The sequence below is a fragment of the Vidua chalybeata genome, chromosome 21 (assembly GCF_026979565.1).
Source record: "Vidua chalybeata isolate OUT-0048 chromosome 21, bVidCha1 merged haplotype, whole genome shotgun sequence".
In the NCBI taxonomy this organism is placed as follows: Eukaryota; Metazoa; Chordata; class Aves; order Passeriformes; family Viduidae; genus Vidua; species Vidua chalybeata.
Window position 1 is genome coordinate 1,089,318 of NC_071550.1, and position 27,728 is coordinate 1,117,045.

Here is a 27,728-nt window from a genome sequence, read left to right on the forward strand (position 1 = left end):
TGCAGAATTCCATACACAAAGCATTTCATTTATTTTTTAAAAATTCTCCAAGTGCTTAAAACACTGCTGAAGTTCCATCAATAGTACCCAATGTACTATTGAACATGTAAAAGTCTCTGCACCAAAACTGAGTTGGCTTTGATAAACACTGGTTTTAAACAGGAACCTGGAGGTGAAGAAGAGCCATTCCAAAAGGGAAAAGTGAGGGAAAGGAGCAATTCTCTGCAGGAGCAAGGCTGGTAGGGGTTTGCTTGTCATGTTTATCTTCTTTTCTCCAGGCTCATGTTTAACTTATCTCTGACAGAGAAATGCATCAGCAAAATACTCTTTAAGTTTTCAATTTAAAAAAAATCATGAAACAAAAGGGTTTCCCACTCCCCCAACCCTTCCCAGTTCCTAAGTCTGAAGAGGAGGAAATTAATAAAAACATAAATGGCTACTTTAAAATATACCAAGTAAAAACTGAATTTGCTATTAACCATTTGCAGAAGAGGCAAAGTAGCAGTTATACAAATTACACAAAATCTATGGTAATCCTTACATTAGTATAAAGTGATTTCACTGAAGGAATTATTTCAATATTTCACATTACAGTTAAGATAGAAGGTCTGGCAAACGCTGAGCCCTCGGTAATAGCTGCTATCCTAGATTACACACGACAGTTTTAAGAAAGGACCCTTAAATGATCTACATCCGTAACATTATTTGCCTTAAAAATAAAAAATAAAAAGAATCACTTGCAATACCTCACAGAATCTTCACGTTAAAGCACAACCACCTGTAAGAGTCCTTGTCAAATAACCTGCAAATGATGGAGCCTCTGCTGCGAGTGCTCAACCTCCCACCTGTGTGACCTGGCACCAGTCGCTTTCAGCTGAGAAAAAGAATTCAAGTAAGACTGAGCTGTGCTGGCTCCCGGCTCATGTGCTCGAGGTCCACACGTGCATTTGTTTGGCTATTTGGTGCACGTAACCGATGTCAGGCCTTTGATCTGGGTCGGGGTATATGCACATGCTGACCAGCTCCCGCAGCTGCAAGACAGAAAAACAGGCACACGTGAGTGAATCCTCTGCTGCCTTCCTGGGAGAGGCTGTGGGAATGTGCCAGGAGAGGGGAACCTCTTCTGTGCAGATGCTGCTGGGCAGAATGCAGGCATGCGTCTGTCTCGTGTCTGTGTGTCCCACCTCCAAAAGAGCCAGGAAGAACCTTTACCACCAAATCTTCACTAAAGATTTAAATCTTCCCCAACCCCTCAATGTTTTACAACCCAGAGGAGGACCCAGCCCGTGCACCCAGGGCTGGGGAGAGCACGGGACAGAGGGAGGCACCGTGGCACAAGCAGAACACAGAAAGAGGAAGGAAGGAAACCGAGATCACTTCCAAGATGTGACTGAGGTGGGAGGTGAGGAGGGACCTGCCAGTGAAAGGGAACTGAGGAAAGGGGGAGCCTGAGCAGAGCTCTCAGGAACTGCAGTTGTGCTGCCCTTCCTGCACCACCCCCAGCACCCAGCACTAACCCTGCTCAAGCCTTCCAGCATAACGAGTCTGACCAGCACTTGTGGATCTTAAGCGACTGGACTCAGCTCTGAGACCCTGGTGCTTCCTAAAATACCTTTATGAGGAAGAGAAACTGGTCATTGATTATGTCTAATAAATAAAATGCAGAAGGGCTGGAGTCTCCCCACCTCCCAGCCCTCTTTATTGTGCACATGAAAGATTGTAGCTTTTAATTATACAGACACTGAAAGCTGCTGGTACCCCTGAGGCACCAGGAAAAACAGCCTTGAGCCTCTGATCTTCTCACATCCTCCCAGTAGCCACAGTGCCAATTATTTTACTGGTAATTAAAAGCATGGCCATAGAGCTATCAAGCACACAGCTTCAGCTGCATTAACGAACATACCCAAGGTTTCCAGCTCTGGATGGAACGAGGCCCAGGCCTTGCTCCCAACCCAGAGCTGCTGCCTGGCCCTGCCCCATTCTCTGGTGACTGACCAGCTCAGGGCAGGGGCATTGCAGCCTTCATAACCCTGAGACCCCAATGACTGAACACGTATCAGCCCTGACCACAAAACTCCCACAAACAACTGAAAATGCTTCCAGAGCTCTGCCCAGGGCCTGTGCCATCAGTACCATTTGTCCAAAGAGTAGCTGTGCTCCCTGGTGCACGCAGCACTGAAACACAGCCCGGGCAGTTCTGTCCTCACTGGCATTCACCGGCACCTACAGGAACCAGTGGGCTGAGCCTGGATCAGCACCGCCAGCCAGCATCTCCAGTTACCAGCAAATCTGTTCCCAATATAGAAAACCAATCCTGGCTGGATCCCAGCTCCTCCTCCTGCTTCCAGCAGCATGCAGTTGCTCACAGGAGGATCTGGACTGGTGAGGCACAAAAGGCCACAGAGGAGAGGAACATCCCTGAAAGGAAACTAAAGCAGGGGTTGTGCCCCAAACACTGCCTTGTTCCAAGGAAGTACCACGCTGGATGTGTTGGTGCTAGAGCCCTGTTCCAATTCCCTGTTTGTGCTGTTCCAGGGAGCACCAGCAGCAGCTGAGGAGCTGCAGCCACAGGCACAGCCTCTGCCAGCATCCCGTTAATAGTGCATGAACCATCTGCAGTTCTCTGGGACCCAGCACCTTTGAGCTCTAAAGCATCCTTCTCACCCCGACCGTGTCACTGCACTACACACACTCTTTAGCACTGCCAGAGGGAAGCAAACAGACAGTAATTGTAAAGACAGGAAACACATCTGTCAACTTACACTAATTCCTGCTGCCAACAGGCATATCCTGAACTGCAAGCTGCAGCAGCACAGCAAAGGGACGCGCGGAGCTGGGCGCTGCTACGGAGCTTGGGGCAAAAAAATTTTAAAATTCACTTCTACAGACTAGATCTCAAAGCATCGTTTTGCACGAGTTACTTGGCAAGGAAAAACGAAGCAAAAAGTGAAGTGTGGTGCAGGGTCCCTCCCAGGGCGGAGGCCAGACCGGCTGTGCTCGGCATTTCCCCGCATCCTGCCTCCTCCTCAGGATGCTGAGGTAGAGTGAAACAAAAGAAAAACCCCATAGGATACAGTGAACATTTAGAATGCCATTAGCCATTTCCTTTCAAATAGAAGGCAACTGTAAGGAATGAGGAGGTTAAGGAAAACCAGCTGCTTTGTCTAGGTGAGGCAGAAAGAAGTCAAGCTCATCTCAAGAGGCCCTGAGGAAACCCAGCACACGTGTGTGCAGCTGGGCAAGCAGGAACTGGGACATTGGGTTTAGGCACTGCTTCAGATGCTGCTGCCCATCCCTCATGTTCAGACACACAAACCTGGACAGCTGCTCTAGAGCTGCTTATTGCATTAAACTAAATGGCTTTTCTTTTTTTCTTAAAATGAATCCTTCCCCACTTTGTCACACACTGAAGACTTCATAAACAAACATATCAGTGCTCTTATGAAATGTTTTATGGGAAAGGAAACAAGGAGAGGGCTTTCCCACGGCTCACTGCTGGTTTCTGCCAGCATCACAGAACTTCCAGTTTCACAATATTTCCCATATTAAGAAATCTTTTTTGTCTTGATTTAGCTTGTCAGTATTCAGACTCCACTAAAGTAATTTGCTCAGCCAGGTATCCAGGACCCGCTGGCCATCCCCTGTTCTTCCCTAGATGTGTGTAGGTGGGGTTCTCCTCCTGGGTTCCCTTTCCCTGTGACAAACTTCACCTCCCCATTCCCCTGCAACCACACTCCCAATTTACCTTTTCAGAATAATGTTCAGCTGGAAGAGGTGGGTAGTCACATTGCTCTATTTTTTGGCAAAGAGAAAACAGGTTCATTTTATCTCCATAGAAGGGACTTTGCAGAGCTGCCATCTGGAGAGAAAAAAACAGAAAATGTTTCAGAAACACAAAGGATTTGAGAGCCCTCGGTACTGCCAGTTTGCAAGAGCCAATTCTGTTCTCAGCCAGTGAGCAGAGCAAGGGATGCTGCTGCTCTCCAGGCCAGGCTGCTCTCCAACAGAGAGAGACCCCAACAGCTCTGCAGCCTCTGTAGGGCTGGTGCCAGGCTCTGCCAGGGTTCCTAAGAAAAAAACCCCAAGAATAGGATGCTCAGACCACCAGCCCATCAGCAAGAACTCATCTGGCTATAAAACAACTCTGAAACCCTCTCAGATACAATCATCTCTATCTTTGGACATTTAGCTGCTTAGAAGATGAAGAATCTTGTAAGCCTGAGCAATATACTTCATCTTTAAAAAAAAAACCCTAAACAACCTCAAAACAAATGTATCCCCTGCCAGAAATCTGCTATTTAGAAAGGAGTATCCTAGGCCGATTTGAGAACAAAACTACTGAAAATGTTCTTCATCAATCTGGTCTTTTTCAGTTTCATCCTGAGGCCAGCTGAAGTTGATGCTTCTCACTGCACATTAAGGGGGTTATTTGATGATTAATGGTCTGTGCTCGTTACCTGTGCAGTGGAAGTGTCTGGAGAACTCTGGCTCTTTCTGACACACAGCGAGCTCCCAGCAGGACTGAAGAGAGCCAGTACCAAATCCTCCAATCTCTTACCCCACAGTGAGGAACCAAGATTGATGGATTATTAGTGACTTGGTGACAGAGAAGTTTTGTTTTCCTGCATTCCCAGAGGCACTGCAGGAAGGGGTGCAGCCAGGGGGTCTCACCAAAACCTCACCACCACTAACACACATCCAAGTGCTGAGCAATGCAGAACACACCAAGTTAAACCACCCTGGGTTTAAAACTATCTTTTAAGGGACTTGGGGAAGAAACCTATGTTTCTTCCTCACTCCTCACCACTACTATCAGGAGTAACACTAAGTTACTCCTCACAAACCCAAAGACCTGAGGGTGAAGAGTCTCCTGACAGGATCCCAAAGAACCCCAGCACTGGGCGAGAGCATTTGAAGATTTTTGAAGACAAAAGGTGAAGTGTCACTGTTACTTCATTACTGTCATGAACAGCAGTAGGCAAATCAGTAGGAGAAAAATTACACAGTCCAATTAGAGACTACTCCCCAAGTAGGACTGATAGCAAACTGCTCTCAATCAGCTAAAACAAACAGGAGAACCCAGCACGGACTGTTCCAGGGAGAGCACTAATGGGGGCATCAGGGAAAACACAGAAAGCAAGCAAGGGTTAAACAGGGACTCCAAGACCTCAATACACACATCAATAATGCCAGGGAGGCTGAGAGGGGTTTTCCAATTCCCATTAACGTTTCATTCCAGGCTTAGTTAAGTGCTCATGTGCAAAAGGGAAGGAATGAAAAGGACACACTGTGGGGCTCGGGATGGTAAATGCAGGGAATTAAAGTGGAAAGAGAGAGCACCCAGTTGTGACTACAGCAGTCGGGGCTGCAGGGCCATGACCACAGGCACTCCAAGTATCTCACTAACTACAGTTTGTGATGCTACGTTGGGGTTTGCTCCTGACATTATGATTAGAGCAATTACCCCAGGCCAGCCAGATCTCCATGGAAAACGCCCACCACGCAGCATGACTGGTTCAAACATCCAGAGATGGGAATCCCTGTTAGTGTTTAAATTGATCGTCTTGCCAGAACTGCTGAAGTCATTGCTTGTAGCTACATTCTGGGAATTAACAACTTATTTTTATCCCCTCCAAGTTATCTTGCTGACAGATATCTACAGGAAGTGAGGGATGAAGACAGTTACTACTATATTGATAAGATTTAATAAAAATCACTATGATTATCAATGTCAAAGTTCAGTGGTGCTATGTGGCATCATGTCCCAAAGCCCTCAATGTTCCCTAAGTGGATTCCAGTGGACACACATGTCTCTGAAGGCAATTTGTACATTAAATCTTTCTGCAGCTTATCTACACAATCTATCTGGAGAAATATCAAAAGTGACTCATACCCAAACAAGCATCCCTTCCTTACTTCTAAGCCAAATGAAAAACATTCTCCTTACAAGACATTAAAGCAGATAAAACAGTTCCTTCAAAGACACCCAGATCTGATGCTTAATTTTCAAAATTCTAGAAAGTGTAAGAAGTCTAGTAGTCGTTTAACTACGAACATAAAATTGGTACTTGTCCTGTCCTCCCTGGAATCTGCAATACCTCACAGCTCCTGTTCCCTAAGTTAAGGTTTACCTACGTAGGAAGGAAATTTTAAAATGCTTCACATGCCAAATTTTTCAGATGTTACTGTAGTACTGCTACTCCTACCAGAGAATTATGTTTAGTGTGCAATTAATTCAGTTTCTTGAAATACAAGGAGTACCAAGACTCCTGTGCCATAAGGGGACCATATTGCCTGCAACAAAAACATATCTCAGCACAACGCTAAATATTTCTCTCTGCATAAGTCTGGAATCCCATCTCCAGGAGCTCAGCCTGGAGTGACTCAGAGCACCCTGGCACTGCAGCAGCAGCCGGGCAGTGGAGTCCAGCTGGGGCCACTCCAACTGCTCCCAACTGCCCTGGCCAGCCCAGCACCCCAGGGCAGGGCCACAGCCCCAGCTCAGAGCCTTACAGATGTTATGGCAAAATTTACTTTTATCCCGTCACGTCCTACAAGGTTTGTTTAATCAACCAGCTGAAGTACATGCTCAGCTATAGTAGTTTTCACATCTGATGTGCTCACAAAATTAATTACATTTCTGTTTATTCTCTTATTTCATGGGATTACCAGAAGTTGTGTTGAGAAGCAAAATGTCATCAGTTCCCATAATTTGTTAACCAAAGAGGATGTGAGCAATATTCTTGACTATATATCCCAGGGAGTTTTAATTCTCTGGGTGGGGATAAAAGCTTTCTAAATGCTGGCATGCACTGTCACTTGAACTGGAAGAAGCATCCATCTAAAAAAAAGATTTAGATTAGATTATAAAGAAGTACAACAGTGTTTGATACCCTTTGATCCCTGCTAAAAATGAAATCACAAAACCAAAAGCACAGTTACAAAATCATAACACTTCTTTTCAAAATACATGTAATAGCTTGTAAGAACAAGTTGCACACTGGGCAGTTCATCCAAATGTGTCTGCTCTGAGTCTGTGTCTGAAGCTGTAAGACAATGTACAATTAGAAGAACTTCCAGCCATACTACAGTAGTTAGAGACACTGGTTTCACATTACATAAAACCTCTGCTTTTCTTTATCGGAAGTTCCCAAAATTAAAATACCACACTTGGTCAGAATTCCATCTAAGAAACCAGTACCTTGCATTCAAATGAATTTGCTATTTTCAAAACAAATGCAGTCAGGAAAAACTCTGACTATGCTGCCCTGAGAGAGCTCTGCTCCCAGCAGGAAGGAGGGATGCAGTGAGCTGGCATTTCATGGCTTCATCCTCCACATCTACTGGGACCCCAATTCACTCTGGGTGGCACAACCCCTTCGTTCATGCTCAGAAGGTGCAGATGAACACAAAACGAGTCAGCTTCTTCTAAGGATTCTTAACAGGTTGACTGCAGGCAGTCTGACCTACTCAATTCCTGTCCTGAACTGCATGGTTATGGAAAACCCAGGGGAAAAAAGTGAGAAGATACTTGCCTCATACAATAAACAGCCCAAAGACCAGATATCAGACTTAAAGTTATAGCCGTTCTCGTGTATTCGCTCTGGGGACATATAGTAGGGAGTTCCCACTGCAAAAACAAACAAACCAGGGGTTATTGTCTTACAAGTGACTGTGCAACCTGTGTCATGCAGACAGAGACTTCATTCAAGGGTCAGGTGTAGCACAAAGAGCTGATTAGAACCAAATATATCATCATAAACAGAGCAGGGAATGGTGAACATGGTTGAAAATATCTTGTGTGTTTCTGACATTTGGGAATTGTTTTGTTTCCCTTCCAGGCTCCCAAGAACCTTCCGAGTGTCTTGGATGGACAGAACCACTGGAAGGGATCATCCCCTTGGTTCACCAGACTGCACTGGGTGTCATGACTGTGACACCAGAGCAGGACTCGGGGGCCAGCACATCACTGAGTGTTCACCTGGCAGGGCACGGAGTGTCACAGGGTGAGCCAGGCCCCAGGGGACATCTGACAGGTCACCAGGCACTGCAGGGGACACTAAGCCCAGCAACAGCCAGGAATGCAAAACCTGTCTGAAAAAATACAAGATAATAATTCCAAGCTTTAAAACCCTGCTCCAGCTTGCAGTTATGTCAGAAGCTGGGGGATTTCTATGTACTTCCACAAGTCTGTATTTTATCAAAAGAAATTTACTCAGTATTTTGGACAGAAGTTACAGGAAATTATTAATAAATTCCTTACCTCAAAAAGGTTCTTTTTAAAATCCTAAATAAGTTTCAGTTGTGGTACTGAAAATACAAGACATCCTGGCAGTCTCAACTACATCAAATAATCCTCAGATACATCATTTATTAAAACATCCAAGGACTGTATATGCTCTTTTCTCCTGCTTCCCCTTGCTTGTCCGTCCCCTGTCAATTTTTTTTTTCCTTTTGGCATTCCAGTGTATCCTTCTCCTAATTAAAGACCTTTCCTCACAAGATGGCAAATGCTTAATTTGCCTGTAATATTCAGTTTACAATTTCTCCATTTGAAATGCTGCCTGAAGACAGCTGCAGGACTAATAAGCTGCAGGATGGTGCTAGAGGTGGAAGAACAGCCACCACCTTCCCCAGCGTTCCTATGGAGGGATCTGCACACTGTGGGAAACAAATGAGTTCTGGGGCACAAAGCAACAACCTTGAGAGGCAAATCCCAGGCCCTGGCACCTGCACATGTGACCCAGCACAGAGAAGGTAATTTGTTTGGACCCTCAAGATGTTCAGCAATCAGCTGCCCTGTGCGATGAACTCAGCTCATGCTTTCAGGTCTTTCCCTTTAGAAGTTACTTCCCTTTCAATGTGAAGAGTATCCTAATGAGAAGTTACATTTTTGCAAATTCTATAAAAACTACAACACAGGGAAAGTATCCCAGGGAGAGTACTTTGTTTCCATGCTCAGGAGGCGCAGGTCAGACTGGCACAGCCCCAGACCCGGCTGGGTTTAATTGCCCGTGAAAGGCCCCGGTGCAGGGAGGAGACCAGAGCCCTGCCAGCAGTTAAGGATTTTTACTGGACTACACAGAGTAACTTCCTGGGACACCAGGAGCAAGACAGGACTCAGTCAGAGGCTTTCCATGGCTCTGTCCCATGTGCATGCAACATCCACACCATGGACAGCACAGCTCTCCAAGTAATTCCCACACATCTGCCAGGTTTCTGTACAAGATCTGACTTGGCTGGAGCAGCACTGATTCATTTTCCTGCTTAAAAATATGCAGCTGCAGAAGAAATGGTGATTCACTCCAGGAAGTTGTGGAAGACACTTCTGGAAGTCCCCACTGAGCAGCAGCGTGAGACACTTCCCCACCTGCAACTCCTCCTCGCTGCTGCTGTGCCAGCCACGCCAGGAGCTCCAGGAGCAGTGAGCACGTGGCTGGCAGGAGGAGCCCAGCCCCGCTCCTGCCCTGGCGGTGCCAGGGCTGGGCAGTGCCGGTGCCAGGGCCGGGCAGTGCCGGTGCCAGGGCCGGGCAGTGCCGGTGCCAGGGCTGGGCAGTGCCGGTGCCAGGGCTGGGCAGTGCCAGGGCCCTCAGCCGTGCTGCTCTGGCACTCTGCTGTTCCAGGTCACTGCCTGGGCACCGCGGAGCCAGCAACAACGTGCGGGCTCCAGAGCCCGGCCCCGCTGCCCTGGCAGCAGCTCTGCTGGGCCCCACTGTCGGTTCAGATCACGCCTGGCCGGGCGTGCCAGCGGTGACAGGGCTGTGACAGGGCTGTGACAGGGCTGTGACAGGGGCTGTGGCACGGCTCAGTGCGTCACCAGCCCCGCTTCGGGGGCACGGGGCTGCTCCGTGCCATTAATGGCTCGGGGAGCCCTCCACGCCTGAGCTCATTTCGTGGAGCCCACCTTGCACATTTACCTATCATTACTGTAGTCTTGTCAGCAAATGTACAAACAAGCAGGCTCTGCGTTTCAAAACTGATGCATTAATTTTTAAATAACTGTCATGATAAAAGACTGACAAGGCCAATTCTCTTTATGGCCTGTCCAACATTACGTGGGAATCTCCTGTAATGAGCATCTTCTAGAAAGCTGCACAAGGCTTCCAGTGCAATCAGTCGGGGCTCGCCATTGCATCCCATTAGTCAATTTGACAAGAACAGTCTAATCGGAGACTATTAATCAGAAACTTTCTTCAGCATTTGCCCTGCTGAAAATACAAAATATTGCTCAGATTCAACATTACTCACCAGGTGGTAGAGTAATGCATTTGAAGTTATAAAGGTCACAAAACCATAGGGAAGATTATTGTTAAGGAAGGAGCTTTCTGCTCTGCTTCTGGAAGCTGGAGCCCTCCACTTGAACATCAGCCACTTCAGAGATGCCAGAGCATTCCTGCTCTCCCAGCACTGCCCATGGGCAGCTACAACAACCCTGGGATAGCTTCAACATCCAAGATAGGGAAATGCTCATTATTCCCAGTTAAGATTAGAAGCAGAGTCTCTTCTTTCACCAGGAAAACACAAAGGCAAAACTGGCAAAGTTATTCCAAGAATGAAATTCAAATTCCACTCCTCTCACATCTGCAAACATGGCTCAGCCATGAGCAATGCTTCCTGAGAAATTCATCCCTAGCTGCTCATGGGCACAATGAAATTTGAATTTTAGGAGGCTTTTTAAATGCCTACATGCAAAACAGGCATTAACAGTTTCTAATAGTAATAAAGTTTTTCCAGAACTATCAGCTTAGTGTTAGGATGAGCAATGCTAGTGCATGTTTCATGAACACACATATAGCTGAGAAAAATATCTGAGTCTGTTTTAGTGCTACCTGGTGGTGCAAACACAGCAGGGAAGCAATTCTGCTGGAAAATGAGAGTCTGGGTCTCACCTGGCTCACCCTCTCCATCCACACTTGTAGGTTACCAGGAAAAACATCCAGCATTATTTAAAAGGCGTCGAGTTCTCGAGTATCCCTTTCTAAACTTTTGCGTTCTTTGGGGTGTATATTTCCAACAAGGCAGCTCAGGTCTTTTTCCAGGAGAATTTGGGAATTAGCTGAAGTAAAACTGTGGTCAAACACACTCAAATAGATTTTAAATTCCTTCAAGTCTCAGTGTGAGATGCCCCCACTAATGTTCATGGGGGAAACAAAAAAGCAGATGAAATCTACTTACTCTTAGAGAAAAACAATAAATATTTTGTGCATAATATTGCAGCTGTTGTAACAAGATCTGTTGTCCTAAGCTCTTTATTTTTTTTCTCTTTTTTTTTCATTTACATTCATATTATTGAATCACAGAACCCTACCAACCTCCTTAAAGTTCTGTGGTTGGGTTGGGTTTTTTGGTTGGCTGGCTGGGTTTTTCATGTGTAAACAGTAGAATCTATCTGTAGCAATTCTGCACCTCTCTTTTCTTCTGAACTAGAGGCAAACCAAGAACTCCAAACACACTTGGCTGGTGACATTTTCAGTGGATTTCTTGTGTCCATTTTTTCCTTACCAAGTCCTGATTACCAGCCCCTCCAAGCCCTGGGACTTTGTTTCGGATGGCAAACTGGCTTGGCAAGCAAAAGAAAGAAAAAAAGGCAGACAAATGCTCCATTTATTGAAGAGCTCTTCAGTTCCTCCCTGTTCACCCTGACATCCAAGCAGGAACCAGAAGGAACATGTAACACCCCACGTAGTCCAATCCAGGGCTATTGGCATGTTCTAAACTGGGAAGATTTGACTTACATGAATCTCCCAGAAGGAAAATCTGCTCCAAGTATATTCTTGTCCAAGAATAAATAATAAATCATCTGCTCCAAAACAAGACTATTCTGTGTAAAATTGGTTTCTTTTGGGGTTTGGTTGGTTGTTTTTCTTATTCCTCTTGTTTCTTCAAAGTGTAAAGCCAGTCAGAAGCCCTGGATAATGCCAAGTTTATTTGGCTAAAAATGGACATTATTATACCAGTTCTCAAAAAAGTTATCCATTGTAATATTAATGGAAATTCTCTGTATTTATTACAGCTCCTATTAAAACAAGATCTACCAGCTTAATATTAAGTTTGCCAAGTCTAAAATTAGGGAAGGAAGGTGAACCACCCTGTTGTAACAAGTAAATTCACCTCAGCTACACCCAGTACCTCTAAAACAAGAATTTGCTGGTGAGGCTTGTACAGGCTCTTCCCTATGGAAAAGCATCTCCTGTCTTCTCTCCAGGGAGCAGCGGCAGTGGCAGCCGAGGTGTCGCCCTGTGAACTCCCACAGCCCCAGCTGGTTCCTGCTGCCTGTCCCAGCACCGTGAGAGGCTGGAGGTGCCCATGCTGCCCCTCTGGCAGGTGTGCCCCTGGAGGTTTTCCAGGGGCCAGGGCTTTCCCTGCCCCACGGTCTCCCGCTGCCCCGGCGCCGCTCCCGGCTCCCGCCGGCGCTCGGAGCACGGCGCTCGCCGGCATCTCACGAGCTGTGTACAGGCAAATCTTTCATTTTTCTTTCATTACCTCGGCATGTACTGTCACTTAATTTTTATGTATGCAATCCTTCCTGACAAATATGATCTGCTGCCTGGTAATTCATCTGACGTTCATTCTGTTCCTTGCTCTAATTACGGCTCCGTTCCCGCCGCGGCGGCGGGCGCTGCCGAGCCCCTGCTACACCTGTCAGCCGGGTCGGGACTGCCTGATGCCCTTTCATGCCAGTCTGCTGCTAGCAAATACAACCAAAGGGAGAAATGAGATGAATATATTTGCATAAGCCGCGCATTCAATTCATGGGTCAGCAGCCAGAGAAATGATGGTTCAGGGCGGTTGCCGGGGCAACGCAGCACCGGGAAGGGCCCGGGCTCCGCGTCGCGCCCGGCCCGCGCGGGTGCCCCGCTCTGGTGTGGAGTGCTCGTCCCTCACAGCTCCTCCAGCAAATGTCTTAATTAAACCAAACCCAAGATCAGTCGATTTCCTGCTGCTACTAAACCTCTATCTCTGGCAAATTATCAAAAAAATAGAAAGACGCTTCACGTCTGCGTATTTTCTGATTGTTAAAATATTCTTTTTCACTTGGAGCCAAGAACTGCTGGAAATGGTGATGTGTCCATCCCTCCCACAGCACCTCCAGTCTCACCCGCTGCCCCCCTCTGTCCTGCACCTCTCACCTGCTTGCAGGACACTGGTGATGTGAGGAAGGGCAGGATTTGTGCACCAGGGCTGAGCTCTTCCTACTCCAGCTTTCTCAATTAAGAGAAAGCAGCCCTGGTAAAGGTCACAAGCTTGGCTTACATGTGCAGCCAGTTTCCAAGCCCCAATTTATTCTTATTAATATAATACGTGCAGCAGTCAAACTGGGTAAGATCATATAATTAGACATGATCATATTTTGGCCTGTTCAGATGATGTGATTGTAACTTCCTCTGAAGAGGATTTATTTTCATCTATTAAGTGTGGTGGGGATATATCCTAGGACAGCTTTTGATACAAAGGGAAATCTGAAATCTCCTATTTTATGAAAGGAAACTATAGAAATGCCTCCTATTTTTTAAGCACACACAGAACAAGGCAGGTGTTTTCCTTCCTTGTGCACTGAGAAGCCCAGTGCTGCTGGCCAGTATTAGCCATGAAATTTGTTCACGTCTAAGAAAGGATTCAGCAAGACACACTCAGCAGAAATTGCACAAACAAAAATGTGAAACAAATATTGTCTGTTCCAAAGGCAACTGAGAGACGTTAGTTTAAAAGAGCTTAAATATTGCAACAAAAGCCAAAGTTCCTTCACTGCTGCAATACAGAAGCACCTTTGGGACTCAAAAAATTCAGACCCCTTAATAAAAATGGAAAATCAGCCACCTCTCAAGAGGTTACAGACAAAATTATGAAAGACTTGAAGAATGAACTGCATAACTGTGCAATTTTCTATAGCACTAGAATTAATGTTAACACTAAAAATGAGGAAGACAACCTTGAGATATGCGGAAGGTACGAAGAAAAGGATGTTTAAAGGATAGGCCAGATTTCATCCCTTTTTGGGACAGATGGGCAGTCCCAGCCCCTGTCAGGGCAGAGACCTGACCAGCAAAGGTAAAAAGGTAAAAGGTATTGGGGGAACACTGAATTCCAGCAAGCACCGTGCAGCCAAAGTGCTATTTAGAGTGGAAAAGCTGCATTTGCTGCATTTGCTGTAAAACACACACCAGGCCAGGCCTTCCAGAAAAAAAGAATGGATTTTAAAACAGAAGAGCATTTAAATGCCTACGAAGAGCATTTCAAATGCAGTCCCCATCCCCTGACTCCCACTCGTGTCACCATGGGAGGATGGACACCCTGTGTTTGAACATCAGAGCTGACAGTGCACGCCAGGCCCTGCTTAACGAGTACCAGCTTACCTAAGGAATGTGCTGCAGTGGTTTTAGAACTAAAAAACCGGCCTAATCCAAGATCTCCCAGCTTCACCACCCCTGTGGCTGTTATAAACACGTTGGCTGGTTTTATGTCTGCAAGAAGAAAAAGGTAAAAGGTCAAAGCCACAAAAGGTTATTTGGTTCTAATGCTGCAATAGAAGCATCGCCTGGAGCGCTGACGGTACAAAGAGGCTCGAGCAGAACCCTGTTTCTTTAGAGCTTTGATAGGCTCAATCTTCCAAGGCTTCGAGCTCTGCACAGACACAAAAATCAGAGTGTACTTCCCAGCACACAAGAAATACCAATGAGGGAAAATGTAGGAAACAGCTCAACAGAACAGAAGCAACCTCTTTAACTGCTAGAAATCAAAGACATGAGCCCAGTTCTCTTTGGGAATGATCACTTTCCACAGGAAACTGCACTGCCCACCACCATCCCCTCATGGAAAGGATAATTCCTGTTCCACATATACATAAATTTGGGCTCTACACAGCCCAGTTGGTTCATGGAGGGTAGAAATCACTGCAAGCCCAGTTTCCCAAGCAGTCATGTCAGAACTGAGTTAGAGGCTCTTCCCTCATGTTAGAGCAGACTCAGTGTGAGAGGCTCCCCATTTCAGCCATTACAGACCTAATTCAGGTCCAAGTGATACACTGCATCAGGGGATGTGTAACGGAGCAAAAATGATACCACATTGCTGAAAAATATAGTGAAGAATTCCCTCCTTCAAAGGAGCAAGGAAATAACAAGCAACCAAGATGGGTGCTGGTACCTTTTGGGAAATTTGCATTTCCTGAGTCCAGTCTTTCCCAAAGCACCCCACTGACATTGAAAGCAATAGTGTAATTTTTGGATAGAGCTCAAAGTTATAAGATGTTCTGAGACAAGAGATTCAAAAATAATTAATGAAAATAGAGAACAGGTTATGAGAGTGTGGGACATATTTGTATTAATATTTCAGAAAAGCCCGCAAGACAGGAAAACTCTTCTCAACTCTCTAAGGTCACAGCTAATATAATGAAGACTATTTCTTAGAGTTCACTGTATCCAGGAGTCTCAGCATTTTATTTCTGACACTTTTCTAATGGCAAGTTTGACACTTCTACTTAATATCAGTGTCTGGAATACAAAGCAGCTCATCTTCCTAACACCACCCTCACTTCGGCCTGAATGCTTTAACGATGAGGCTGAGACAGAAGGAGAAATCCATCTTGCAGGCTCCAGCCTCTCTAAACATGCATTGGCTGAACATCAGCATAATTGTTTTTGAATGTAGGCGCTTACTAATTGGAACATTATATTATTATTCAGTGAAAAGAGACTGAATTAATGTTACCTCTGTGCATCACCCTGCGGGAGTGCATGTGTTCCACTGCACTGCATAACTGCACAAAATATTTCCACACCGTCCTTTCCGGGATTAACCGTTTCTGCTTTTTAAAATACTGTGGGAGGAAATAAATAAAAGATCAGTGAAAAAGCAACACATTTGACTCGTTCCTGGAATTGTGTTAGTCAGCTGCAGGTTGCTTATGTCTTCCAGATCTGCAGCTGCATGACTTTTCTTCTGATTAGCTTTTAACTCCTCCTCTCTGTGCGGAAACTTCGATGCAGTTCACTAATTAACAACTATTATGAAAAATATGCTTAAATAGGTTTGACATTTTTGAATGGACACAATTATGATTAGCATTAATCTCCTTAATTACCTTGCAAAACATATTTAATGCCTCAAAACAACAAATGTCTCAAATATTTTGCCTTAAGAAACAAAAGGCCATTAAATAACCCCCTTGTAAACATTTGTTATTGCATTGACTACTAACAAGGACAAGGAAATCTGCTTCCCTTTTTTAAAAGATGTCCAGAGCATCAATAAAGTATCCATGTTCCTTCTGTGATCAGGTAGAATAATATATTCCATTTCATGCACAATAGGAATACTAAATGAACTGCACTCTCTAGTGAGACAGGACTCCTGATCAGCTGGGTGTGCTCAGGCGGCGCCGAGCGCAGCCGGGTCCCCGTTCCAGGGACCTCTGGTGCCTCAAAGCTCTCAGAATAATGGGCAGCACAAAGCAGCACCACCGAGTGCAGCGTGGCCCTGGCTCCTGCAATACTGAAGTCTTCTTCAAGCCACTACAGGAATAAAGAGCCAGCTGCACACTTCAGTGAAGGCCAAACGTTACAGACCTTCAGCTGCTCTCCTTCCTTTGCAGGGGGGCACACCAGCTGTGTCTGGCACCGCACCCAGGCATCCCAAAACTGCAGGGCTCGGATCCTTGGTCCCTGGCTTCTCACTGAGCCAGCTCTACAGCCAGAGCATTAACAAAATACCCTTCAACACTCCCAGAGGTTTCCCATTGCTCCTCAAGCCCTGCCACACAGGGTGGCACTGGGAGCACCACACACCGCCCTGCCTCACCACAGCTGCACTTCCTTTGCATCGCACCCGTGACAATTCCCATCTGCAGCAGGAATAAAGGAAGGGAATGGCTTGCTGCCCCTTTCTGCATCTCATGCTTTCCCCTCTCAGCACTGACATCTGATGTCCGTTGTCACATTCTCTACTTTATGTGAAACGCTGTTACCAGCTCGTGTTTGACTCGAGCAATGGCAAATTTTCTTTTGCAGATCAGCTGTGAAGGGGCACGACTGTGCAATTCCCCAGGCAGCAAATCTGACAGATTGCAACAGTCTCAACCCAAAACTCAAGAGAGAGAACAGAGGAATTACAGAGGGTGAGGGAGAAAGTGTTATATACACAATAAAATTATTTAATTCTCATTAAAATATTTAAGAGTGGATATGCAAGACCAGAAGTGATAATTTTCTAAATGTCATGTCCAATAAGGTTCGCCTGACATTTACAAGGAAGTCCCAACTCTCCAGTGGGTTTTCCTGCAGCTCTACATCCCTCATAAATAATGCAGACACTGGGGCGTGACAGAGACAGGCCCTGGGTTTATCACCCTCACACCTTGCAAGGGTTGTCACTGCTGCTCCACTGAAAATCCTCACAGGAGCTTCAGCTCCTGGGGAGGGGAGAGGATGACGTGGAGGAGCTGATGGGGAAACTCCCCTGCTGCAGTGGAGCTGCATTTAGGAGGAAACTTTTGTTCCCTCTTGGGTTTAGGGCTTGGTTTTGGTGTTTCTACCTCTGTTAGAAATAAAAAAGAATTGAATTCCTAGATTTGCACCAGTTGAAAAACTTCATATAAATTGAAACCTTGAAAAAAACAAATGACCTTGAAAAAAACAAATGCATCTTCTTCATGTCTGAAATACAGAGGGAACACAGAGCTGTGGACACTGGAAGCCAGCACAATCCAGCACTGGGCAAGCACCAATCTGACACTCCATCAGTTATGTTTTGGAAAATGTAACTCTTATTATGACACAAAGTTATTTTTAAAAATTAAATAGCCAACCTTGATAAGCCAATTAACATATTTGTCAGTATTTTTAAACTAAAAAACTACAGATGACTAAAAAATATAAATATTTCATATAGTGAAATCTTACAATTCTGTAGGTAAAACTTTTGTAAGCTAAGACTGCAAACTCAAGCAGAACCCTTGCACAGCCCAGGAAGGTCTCACACAGCCCTAACTTCTGCTCTCACAATCCTGGGTTTTTTCCATCTTTGACCGCAACCACCAAAAGCCCGAGATGAGCTGCAAGTGGAAATGGTGGGAAAAGGGCAAAACCCAGCAGAAGCCCCAAGGAAACAGGAGGACAAAGGCAGAGCTGCTGCCTGGGCAGAAGGAGCTCCCCGAGGCTGGGGCAGATCCCCCTTCCCCCTCGAGTGAGGCTGGACTGGAGCTCCGGGGCTCTCCCCAGGGGTGACTCTGCCCAAGTGCTGCTCCCAGCCCTCGCCCAGGGGCTCTCCTGTCAGACCAAGCAGATTTTCCTGGATCCTCTAAATTTAGCCATTGACTATGGACTGAATGGGTAACTTGTTTGACAGCCTTTGGCCTAGTGCCTCATGGCTCTGCTGGCAAAGAAAACAAATCTGTTAATAAGATATTTTAACTGTGACAACAAGGAGGAGGAGAACTTTCCAAACATTCATTTATGATAATTACAGAATAATGATGGCAAAAACCAGGTAAAACATGGAGAGAAGGTTGAGAGTGCTAACAAACATGATATAACACATCTGTTCTCACAAGGGATGTATGTCTAAAGATTAACATGTCAAAGAAAATATAAAAGCAGGTGGTAACAGCTTAACTAAAGCTGGTTTGCAGCAATACAAGTATTCCTAAGAGCAACATAAAAGAAGAACAAGTACTTGAAACATTTTCTCAAACCCAAATCCCCATTGCAAAGGAAGTCAATAGACTTCCTTGAACGTCTTCAGTGTCAGACAGGCGATGTGAATAGTGAACCCAACAGTAATTAAATGTCCCCATCAATCACAGCCTGAGTAAATCAACCTTGTAAATAACACACGTGTCCCACCAGATCACAGACACTCCCCTCTGCAGCAGTGACCAGAAACTCAGGGCACGGCCTGGGGTATTTAAAGTGCCACCAGACACTTGGGTTCAGGTCTGGAAGCAACTCATGGGTGTGCAAAACTGTAAGAGGAGAAAAAAATGCTTCCAACCCAGCTGTGCTCATCCCACTGCCTCAGGTCTGCCTAATCCTGGAAGCCTGCAGCACCTCCAGGACAGACACATCCTTACCTTAATCATCTGAGAGAGATCCCCAGCATCAGCCAGCTCCAGGACAATGTTGAGTTCATTGTCTTCAATGAAAGAATCCAAATACTTAATTATGTTGGGGTGGTTCAGTTGCTGCAGAGGGAGGGAATGCAAGAGGAGCAGTTACAACGTGCTCAGGACAACTCCCAGACACAACACCTGCACCTCCTGTGAGCAAAACCTTCACACTGGGGGCACCCACAGCCTGGGCCAAACTGCTCCAGACAAAATCCTGGGAGAAATAGCATTTCCCACAGGCACAGCATCCTGGAGATGTCCTTGGCAAAGAGAAATTCCACCCAAGGAGGCTGAAACAACCTCTTCTATTGCAAACTTCAAAACATTTAAAAGCAACATCCTGAAGGATGCCTTGTTAAGCAATAACCAATTTTTCTCCTGCATTAAATAGAAACAAACACCCAGACGTTGGTTACAGTACTCAAGGTCTCCTTGCCCCTTAAAAGAACAACAAAACTAAATTAAAACTTTGAAGAAGGACAATAATACACAAATTGCAGACGTCAGTTTATTATCTGATTATTTATGCTGGCTTCTTCACTAATTAATTTCTCATTTCAGTATAGCTCATTCTTATATTCACAACTGATGCTTGAATGTTTTTTTTTCTAGAATCCAAAAATATCACAGATCCTCTTTCTGAATGTAAACCTCAGCATTATTTTCCTCCATAACTATTGAGCAACTGGCTCATGTTTATCCTTCCCTACAGCCTACAGACTCAGGCTACAACTGCATGAATTTGAACAGAAATCCCTAAAATCACAGGCACAGAAGTAATTATTTAATATTTTTAGAATGAAATTTGACTAGCTAAACTAAATTTTTAGCCTTTTACAGTCTGTTGCATTTACTAAAAATAGATATTTAAACTTACATGACATGCACAGGCAAAACTGCTTCCTCCTTTACTGTGTAAGCTTTATTTGCCAACCTGAAAACTATTTTTTCCACAAAACAAAACAAACAAAAACCAAAGCACCAAAAAAAAAAAGAAAAAAGAAAAGAAAGGAAAAAAGTTATTATAAAAATTCTTACCTTCAAGAGGTCAATTTCTTTAATGCAATCTTGCCTTGCCTTGGCATCCATCATTTCAAAAATCTTCCAACACAAAAACATAGAAAATAAAAATGAAACAACAAAAAAAACCCTTTATACTTTAACAAGCAGTTGGTGTTTCCTTCCCCAGTTTGTACATCCTCTACTGTTATGAGTATTCACACAATCCCCAGATCAAAGAAAGATTAATGTTTTCTTTATTTTGAAACCACCATAGGGATAACATTGGGGTAAAACTAATTTTAAAACCCATAGGCAATATTCTAAGCAGCACCAAAAAAATAAAAATACAAGTTTGTGAATTTGCTGCTGTGATCTTCATTGGTTTAATTATTATTAATTTCATATAGTAAATAAAAGACAAAATGTTTACTTTTCTCTTTTAAACAGATACAGCTTCCACTGATTTCTCTGTAATAATTAACAATAACATTGAGCATTAACATTCATTCTGCAACAATCACTAAGTCACTGGAAATGAGAGTTTGGAGGATTTGCTGAAGGATTAAAGGCAAATTTCTTCAAACAAAATGCTGTTCTGAATACTGCCCAATACTTTCAGCCAAGTTTTAAAAAATCTACACTTCTGACATCCAAGTTCTCACAAATCCTTCTCCAACTCCAGCAGCAAGCTCCAGCCTTTTCCCCTCCCATGTTCCTGTGGCTCAGCTGTGTTGGGATGGCAGCTCCTCATGGCACCAGGGCCTCACTGTCTCACACATTTAATAACAATTTGGTGAGCACTCTTCACAAAGCAAAAGGTGAAATGTAACATCACTATGAAATGGCAGTAGTGCTGTGCAATTCCTGACAGGAACCCACTGGGGGTGATGAGGGAGCAAGACCCTGCAGCCCTGCAGAGTTCTCAGCCTCCAGGTCAGCGGGCACGCCCTGGATCGTTCCCATCCCGCCCCGAAGAGGAGACTGCCCTGAAACGCTCACCTGCACTTTCTTCAGTGCCACGGGTTTCCTGTCCAGAAGACAAGTTGCTTTGTAAACTTCGCTGAACTGGCCTCGTCCGATCTTTTTCTCAATCTGAAAATCTGCCAAGGTGCAGCGATACGGGTACGACGTTAAATGTCTCTGTCAAAGGAAAGGCAGTCAGGGACCCCAGAGAGCCACGCGGCCCCTCCTGCTCCCACTGCTCGTGGGCGAGGGCTCAACCTCGGCCCGTCACGGTGGAGAACATCCCACCACAAACGCACCAATTCCAGCAGCAACGCAGGCTAGAGGAAGCCAAACGGCTTCTTTAAAAAGGGAATTAAAGTCTTGCCTTCCATGTAAGTAACTAATTAATCCCAAACTGCTCTCGCTCGTTCCACAGCCTCTCATCAGCTCTGCCTGCCCGCGTCAGCAGGGAGACGCCGATGCCGCAGCCGAGCGGTCCCAGGTAAACACCCAGCCAGGCAGGGAGACACAGCCTAACGAGGAGCACGGAGCCCACGGACCGCGAGCGCTCCCGAGAGCCCCGCTGGTCTCCTCTGTAATTAGCACGGCTGCCAAACAATGTTTAAAAAAGAAATTATGAAAATTAATTACTCAAAGTTAGCACACGTGCCAAGCAGAACGTTTTCGAGTTTCAGCATCTTGAGCCATTTCAGAGTTTGCATGAAAAGCCACAAAAAGAGAAGTTCCCAGCACAGGCTGGGGGTGGGGAAGGGCTTCCCAGGGATGGGCCAGGCCTGCAGCCAAACCAGAGCAGCCACGCCCAGCACAAGTGTCCCGGGAGGGCTGCATGGTTTAAGGAATGGCTATTGCTACCACTGCCATTTCCTAATGCAGCAGGAGAGGGCTGGAATTGAGATCTGAAATGCAGGGAAAGCTTTCAGCCCAGCATTAGGACCTGCAGCTATTTCTGAAGGCAAGTCCCTCAGAAAGAGGAAGGTCATTTCTCCAAGTGCTTCCTTCAAGCAGTTCAGGGCATGGATCCCTTTAAGAACCCTCCAGTCTCCCCTACACTCTGGAACCAGTCACCAGCTATTAACTGCAATCAAAGTTTGGGTCAGCTCTCATGCTTGTGCTGTGCTTGGAATTATGCTGCATTCACAGAGAGAACAAAAACCAAACCAAAGTCTAAGGATTCATTTCTCCAAGTTTGGCAGTGTACACTATCCAATAAACTGGGAGCATCCTCTCAGTGATGAGGGAACAGGTATCCTGCAGTTATCAGGTAAAGGGCAGAAGGCTACAACTGCTTTGCTTTATTGTTTATATACATTCTTCTCTAAGTTACTAAATTATCACCAGAGTAAGGTAACACAGGATGAAACAGACAAAACTTCCAATTAATCAGCCCCTGCAGCCTTCTCAGTTCAAACTGGCTGCAACCTCCCTTTGCAGGGGTCTGATAAACAGAGCCACTCCTCAATCCCCGTCGCAGGGGATGGGAAGGCTCAGCTCATTCCAGGCAGTGTAACAAACACCAGTCCCCTGCACTGCTTGCCTGACAAAGCCAGCAGAGGCTGCACACAGGGATCTGTCCCTTTTGCCCGGGTCCCACCAGGAACATCTCTGCTTCCCAACTGTTTCACACACCAGCTGCTAAGCGAGTTCCTTGACCTGTACAGACAAACCACTTTCCCCAGACAAAACAAAGGTGTCAGCACATAAACCTCCAACGCACTTTTTCCTAATTTAAAAATAGAAAGGAATCACACATTTCCTTCACTGTGCCCATGTGCCTCCTGAGCTGTTCTTGAGCAGTAAGAAAGTCTGAACAAAAGCTTTTCTAACTTGCAGTTGCCATTCACAATAGAAGCAGCGCTTCTAACAACGTTTTATGAGGCAACTACCACAAAACTTTATTTTTCAGAAAGAAATCCCCACTGAAATCAAGGACAGTTTCCACTCGCCTTTTCTAAATCATTAAAGTGTGTGATTATACAAAGAGTGCTTACATGCAAATTAATATTTTAAGCATGTGCCCAGAAATTTCTACCAACTTCTGAACTTGAAAGCATAAATAAATGTAAGGCAAGTGTGAGGGGAATGTGCCCCAGCCCCTTGGCCACGGAGAGCCCCAGCTCGTGCTGGTGCTGGGGGTGATGCTGCCCATGCCTGGACACCTCTGCTGATGTGTTCTGGCACCCCCAGGACTGCAGCTGCACATTTACATATGCAATGACCTAGATTTGCATGGGCTATCACAACCTATCAGACCTAATTAAAGTAACGGAGCTTTCAGAGAGGGCAGGAGATGTTTGATTATGGAATAAACCAGAAATCATCCTCAGGTGAGCCCAAACTGCACCAGAAAGCTCCCTACTGATCACAGGCCACCTTCCCTTATGTTTAAGCTTAACCTTCTCTTACGCCCTGGTGTACTTGAAGGTAAGCAGGAAACTCTGCTGAGAACCATTGTGAGGACACACAGAACACGAGGAAACACCTGCCTCCTCAGAGCCCACACCCTGCTCTGGCCTAACACACATTTCACATATTTCATGACTTTTCACATGGGGCTCTCCATTGTTTTCAAGTCCTTCCACAACTAACCACCACAATTTTTCAGAAAGCTGGCAAAGAACCAACCCCTATTCATTCAAACAACCCCTGATCTTTATTTCTGTGAACCTCAGAGTTTTCATGTACAGATATAAACTGTGTGTATTAAGATACCACAGTCATCTTCTAACTCGTCCATTAAAAATACATTTTCTCAATTTTAGGACAGATTTAGGCTCAGGTTTCCATAAGTGCAGTCAAATCAAGCCCCTGCCTCTACAGATCAAGTGTCAATGTCAACAACGGAGCTTGAATGAAAAAAAAAACTAAATGAAAAGAAGAAAAGGGGAGAAGAAAAACAACCAAGCAAAAAGAACCCCAACCCTGGACACTACAAAAACTGGGCTCTTTGCACATTTCTGTTCCCAGGGCAGCTGTAGGAAGGGCACAGTCTGGGAAGAACTTGTTTTGAGACAAAGGCTGTTCTCTTCATGCACACAAGGAAGTCTCATTCTTCTCCATGAAAAAAAAAAAAAAGGCACCAAAGAATTCCTCATGCAAATAAAAAACCCATTCATTTTTAAGAAGAAATGCAGAGATCATTCCAAGAACAAGCTCTTCTGGACATCTCCTCTGGCATACATGTACTCTGTGAGATGGAACTGCTGGTGCCAGAGCACAAATTCCAAAGCTGGCAGAAGCAGGCAATGGCAGCCCTTGTCAGAACTTCAGGAAGAATTTTGCCAGGGCTTTTAGACTCAAATTTTGAGGTGTTACAAGATTGTCTGCAGAACAGAATTTCTAAGATTTCATAACACTAAAAAATCCCCAATGAAATAGAAGTTTCAGTTATCTTGTACACACCTGAACAGATTCAGGCAAGGAACAAGGATTCCTGGAGTCTCCAGATCCCAGATTATAAAGGAACCCAAAGGCAGGAGAAGGCAGGATTAGGAAAGTTCTTGCTACAGACTTGCTTCTTGGATGTAGTTTGTACTTAAGAACCCCCATTCTGGAGCTGTCTGTGGCAGAGCCACCAGAGGCACCTGAGCAGTAAGAACACAAACACCCAGCTGTGCAACTGGAGATGGACAGCTCCCTCCAAACCCTGCCCTAAGGACAGGCAGGTAGGATACCTACATACCCTGAACACACCTGTTGTGCTTTTTCCTCATGAGTAGTCGTCCAGAATTTGTGTTTTGGGATAGGGAAGAATAAGAAAAACCTGTTCTGTAGAAAGACTTTCAATCTCCAGAACAATTAGTGTTTGGCCAATACATTTACCTCTCTAATTACTTAAGAGCCAGGGAAAACCTGAACAGCCCCAAGAGAACTGTGGGGCAGCTCTGCCTGCAGCCTCCAAGGCCTTGTTTTGGGCCAAGGAGCACCCTGAGAGTAAACAAAATATCACAAATAGGGCCCCACTGCAGAGCCAGGCCTGTCCCCTGCTCCCCCAGAGGCACAGGGAATCCAAGCCTGGATGGGCTGAGAAAGGGGAATGTTCACTGCTAATTGCACAGTATAACCCAGAGTGCTAATGTTAATTAATAATCAAGTCAGTTGCTTTACTGCTGATTGGCATGTGGAAAACAGGCACCAGTCAGCCCAGCACAAAGGGCTGCAGGCATTTAGAGTATTTGTAATCAACCTAAAAACTGTTAGAATTAGTTAACCAACAGTTAAAAAGTCAGACACTCCAATCTTCACATGCCAATAAAAGCATCTTTCCTGTAGAGCCATGAAATGAAATATTCTTTAGAAAAGTAAAAACATACTCGCCCAATTAATTTTCTGAAATCTCATTAAAAAATTTAGCCCGACTAAGTCATACACTTCTGACCTGAATTTTAATTATCTTTATGCTGCATATAAGGTTTTTTCTGATATTTGCAATGCATCATTAATTTTAAAGGAATGGTTTCTTTGCTTCTAAAGTGCATACTTCATCTGAGTGACATTTACTGTAACTAATTTCACCTTTAAAAGACATCTGCAGTAGTACTGGGGGAGCTCCAGCCCCTCCTGCAGAACGTACACACATTATAAGCAATGATTTACTATCAACATCAGTATTTCAAAGCCTTTTAGTATGTCCAAAATTATACACCTGCCTCCATTCAATAATGTCTACCTGAAAAGAATTTTGCATACTTTGAGGCTGAAATTCCAGTGTGAATTTATGAGAACACATTAGAACAGATTGATTAAAGAAAGAACTTCTAAGCTTGCAAGAGATGAGGAAACTTTTAAAATATGGATTATCCTTCAAACAGGTAGCCAAGTAATTATTGAAGAATACATCAAGTTTTTCAATTTGAGCTTCAAAATTAGACTACACAGTCATAAAATATCCTTCACCTGACCTGTTACCTGGAATTTAAAGTTTGCTGAAGAACTTGGCTCAAGTTTCAAAGTCTCAGTATCCCTGTCAGCATGATTGGGATCTATCCTGATATCCAGATATTCTGTGCCTATCTAGATATTTGTACTACTACACCACAAGGGAAGAGAAAAATACCAGCTTGGAAATAGTAGGACAAGGTGACATTCACAAAGAAATTAAAATTACCATAGAAATAATCTCTTAACAGCTCTGCTGCTAAAATGTGAGTATATAAAAGAGCTATTTAAAAGTGAGTTACTGTGTTTATTTAGTATGAAAACTAAGTGAAAAATTACAACTCTGTATTTTTATATCACTGATTTACTCCTAAATAATTTTTATTGCTTACTGCTACTTAGTGTTTATACACTAAGTAATCTGGAGACTTAAATAATTAACACCTTCATTCTGGAACATTACTAGAAAACGTTCTCCCTCTTGCTGATGAACTTCCTTGGAGTATTTCTGGGCAGGTACGAGAGCCAAAAGCCAAAACTGTCATTTTACTGGACACTTAAAATTTTTTTTCATATTACAGATAACTTCTAAGTATCCAGCATTACTCAAAGGCTTCATCTTATTAACTAAACCACAGCAGTTAAAGGCAGAAAAGCCTGACACAGTTACTCATATTCTGTACTGATGAGTTATAAAGCAGAAACAACGCCTCTGTCAGAACTGACAGCAAAAGAAGCTTTAGGAAGCAGCATAATTTTAGGAGAAGCTTCTGGGAGAGGAGCACGTGGTTGCTCTGGTCTTTTGGGGGCTGGCACAGTAGTTTGTAATGAAAGGGCTGGAAGGAAGAGAAGGTGGTTCTGTACCAAGCTCCCTCCTCATCCAAGACTCTAAGAACTCATGTTCTGTTTTTTTTCTGCTTAAGTTTTTATCTCTGCCATTAATGACATTTCTCATAAGACCAGCTTGGTCAATTTTACCTTCCTAAACTTCCCTCCCACAAACCATTACACAGCATGTCTGCATTACTCAGATTTTCAGAAGAAGGAAAGGATGTAATTTCAGATTCTCCAGGTAAAAAGTACCAGAGATTTGAAAAATTTTATATAAATATATTCCTGAAAAATGGAAAAACAGAAATGTCATCAGCAACCCTATCTTGCCACCAATGTAAGGCTTCTAAACACTGCCATTTTTGCATGCATTTCTTCTAGTTCCTTAGTAGACTGTATATTTTTGTTATTCAGGTCTTTTTATGTTATTTTGACAGCAAAACCAAAGGCAGTGTTCCTGCAATTCTAACTCCAAATTAGATCATTCTCAGAACAGTTTACTAGAGCCCTCCATTAGCAGAACTTGGGTATTACCAGAGTTGAGGGGAGGTTTCACTGAACAATGACCATGGAGCAAAATGAGCCCACTCAGCATCAGCATCACAGCAGAACACAGATTATTAGCTACTAATTACACTTAACTATGTCATTACAAATTCTAACATGTGCTCCAAGATGCCATGAATGTATCTGCTGCACAGGAACACTTCCTAATCTTGTTCATGAAATAATTACAGGGGCACTATCCTGCCAAATGAGGCAGTAATTAACCCTAATTGCTCAAAATGCAACTGGCTAATTCTAGGAGATTAATCAAGGGGATTCAATTATTATTAAATGACTTAATATGACAAATTGCTACATTAGGAGAGGGGGCTTTGCTCCACACCATGGTACTTTCCCAGCAGTGCCTTCACTGTGTGCAGAAAACTCCCCCTTAGCAGAGGCCGTGCTG

General features: G+C 44.5%; 1 protein-coding gene across 2 annotated transcripts in view; it reads right to left on the reverse strand.

Moving 5' to 3' along the window:
* Nucleotides 1–7: 7 nt before the first annotated feature.
* The window catches only part of NEK6 (NIMA related kinase 6), a 123,197-nt gene continuing 95,476 nt past the window's right edge, over nucleotides 8–27,728 (reverse strand). For both annotated transcript variants that reach the window (XM_053961947.1, XM_053961946.1), the window contains exons 3-10: nucleotides 21,101–21,241; nucleotides 20,138–20,200; nucleotides 19,064–19,174; nucleotides 15,706–15,814; nucleotides 14,355–14,462; nucleotides 7,536–7,630; nucleotides 3,746–3,859; nucleotides 8–1,031 (exon numbers count right to left, since the gene is read on the reverse strand). In XM_053961947.1, the coding sequence (XP_053817922.1) occupies nucleotides 921–1,031; nucleotides 3,746–3,859; nucleotides 7,536–7,630; nucleotides 14,355–14,462; nucleotides 15,706–15,814; nucleotides 19,064–19,174; nucleotides 20,138–20,200; nucleotides 21,101–21,241 (852 nt within the window). In that variant the 3' untranslated portion in view covers nucleotides 8–920. The remainder of the gene's footprint in view (nucleotides 1,032–3,745; nucleotides 3,860–7,535; nucleotides 7,631–14,354; nucleotides 14,463–15,705; nucleotides 15,815–19,063; nucleotides 19,175–20,137; nucleotides 20,201–21,100; nucleotides 21,242–27,728) is intronic.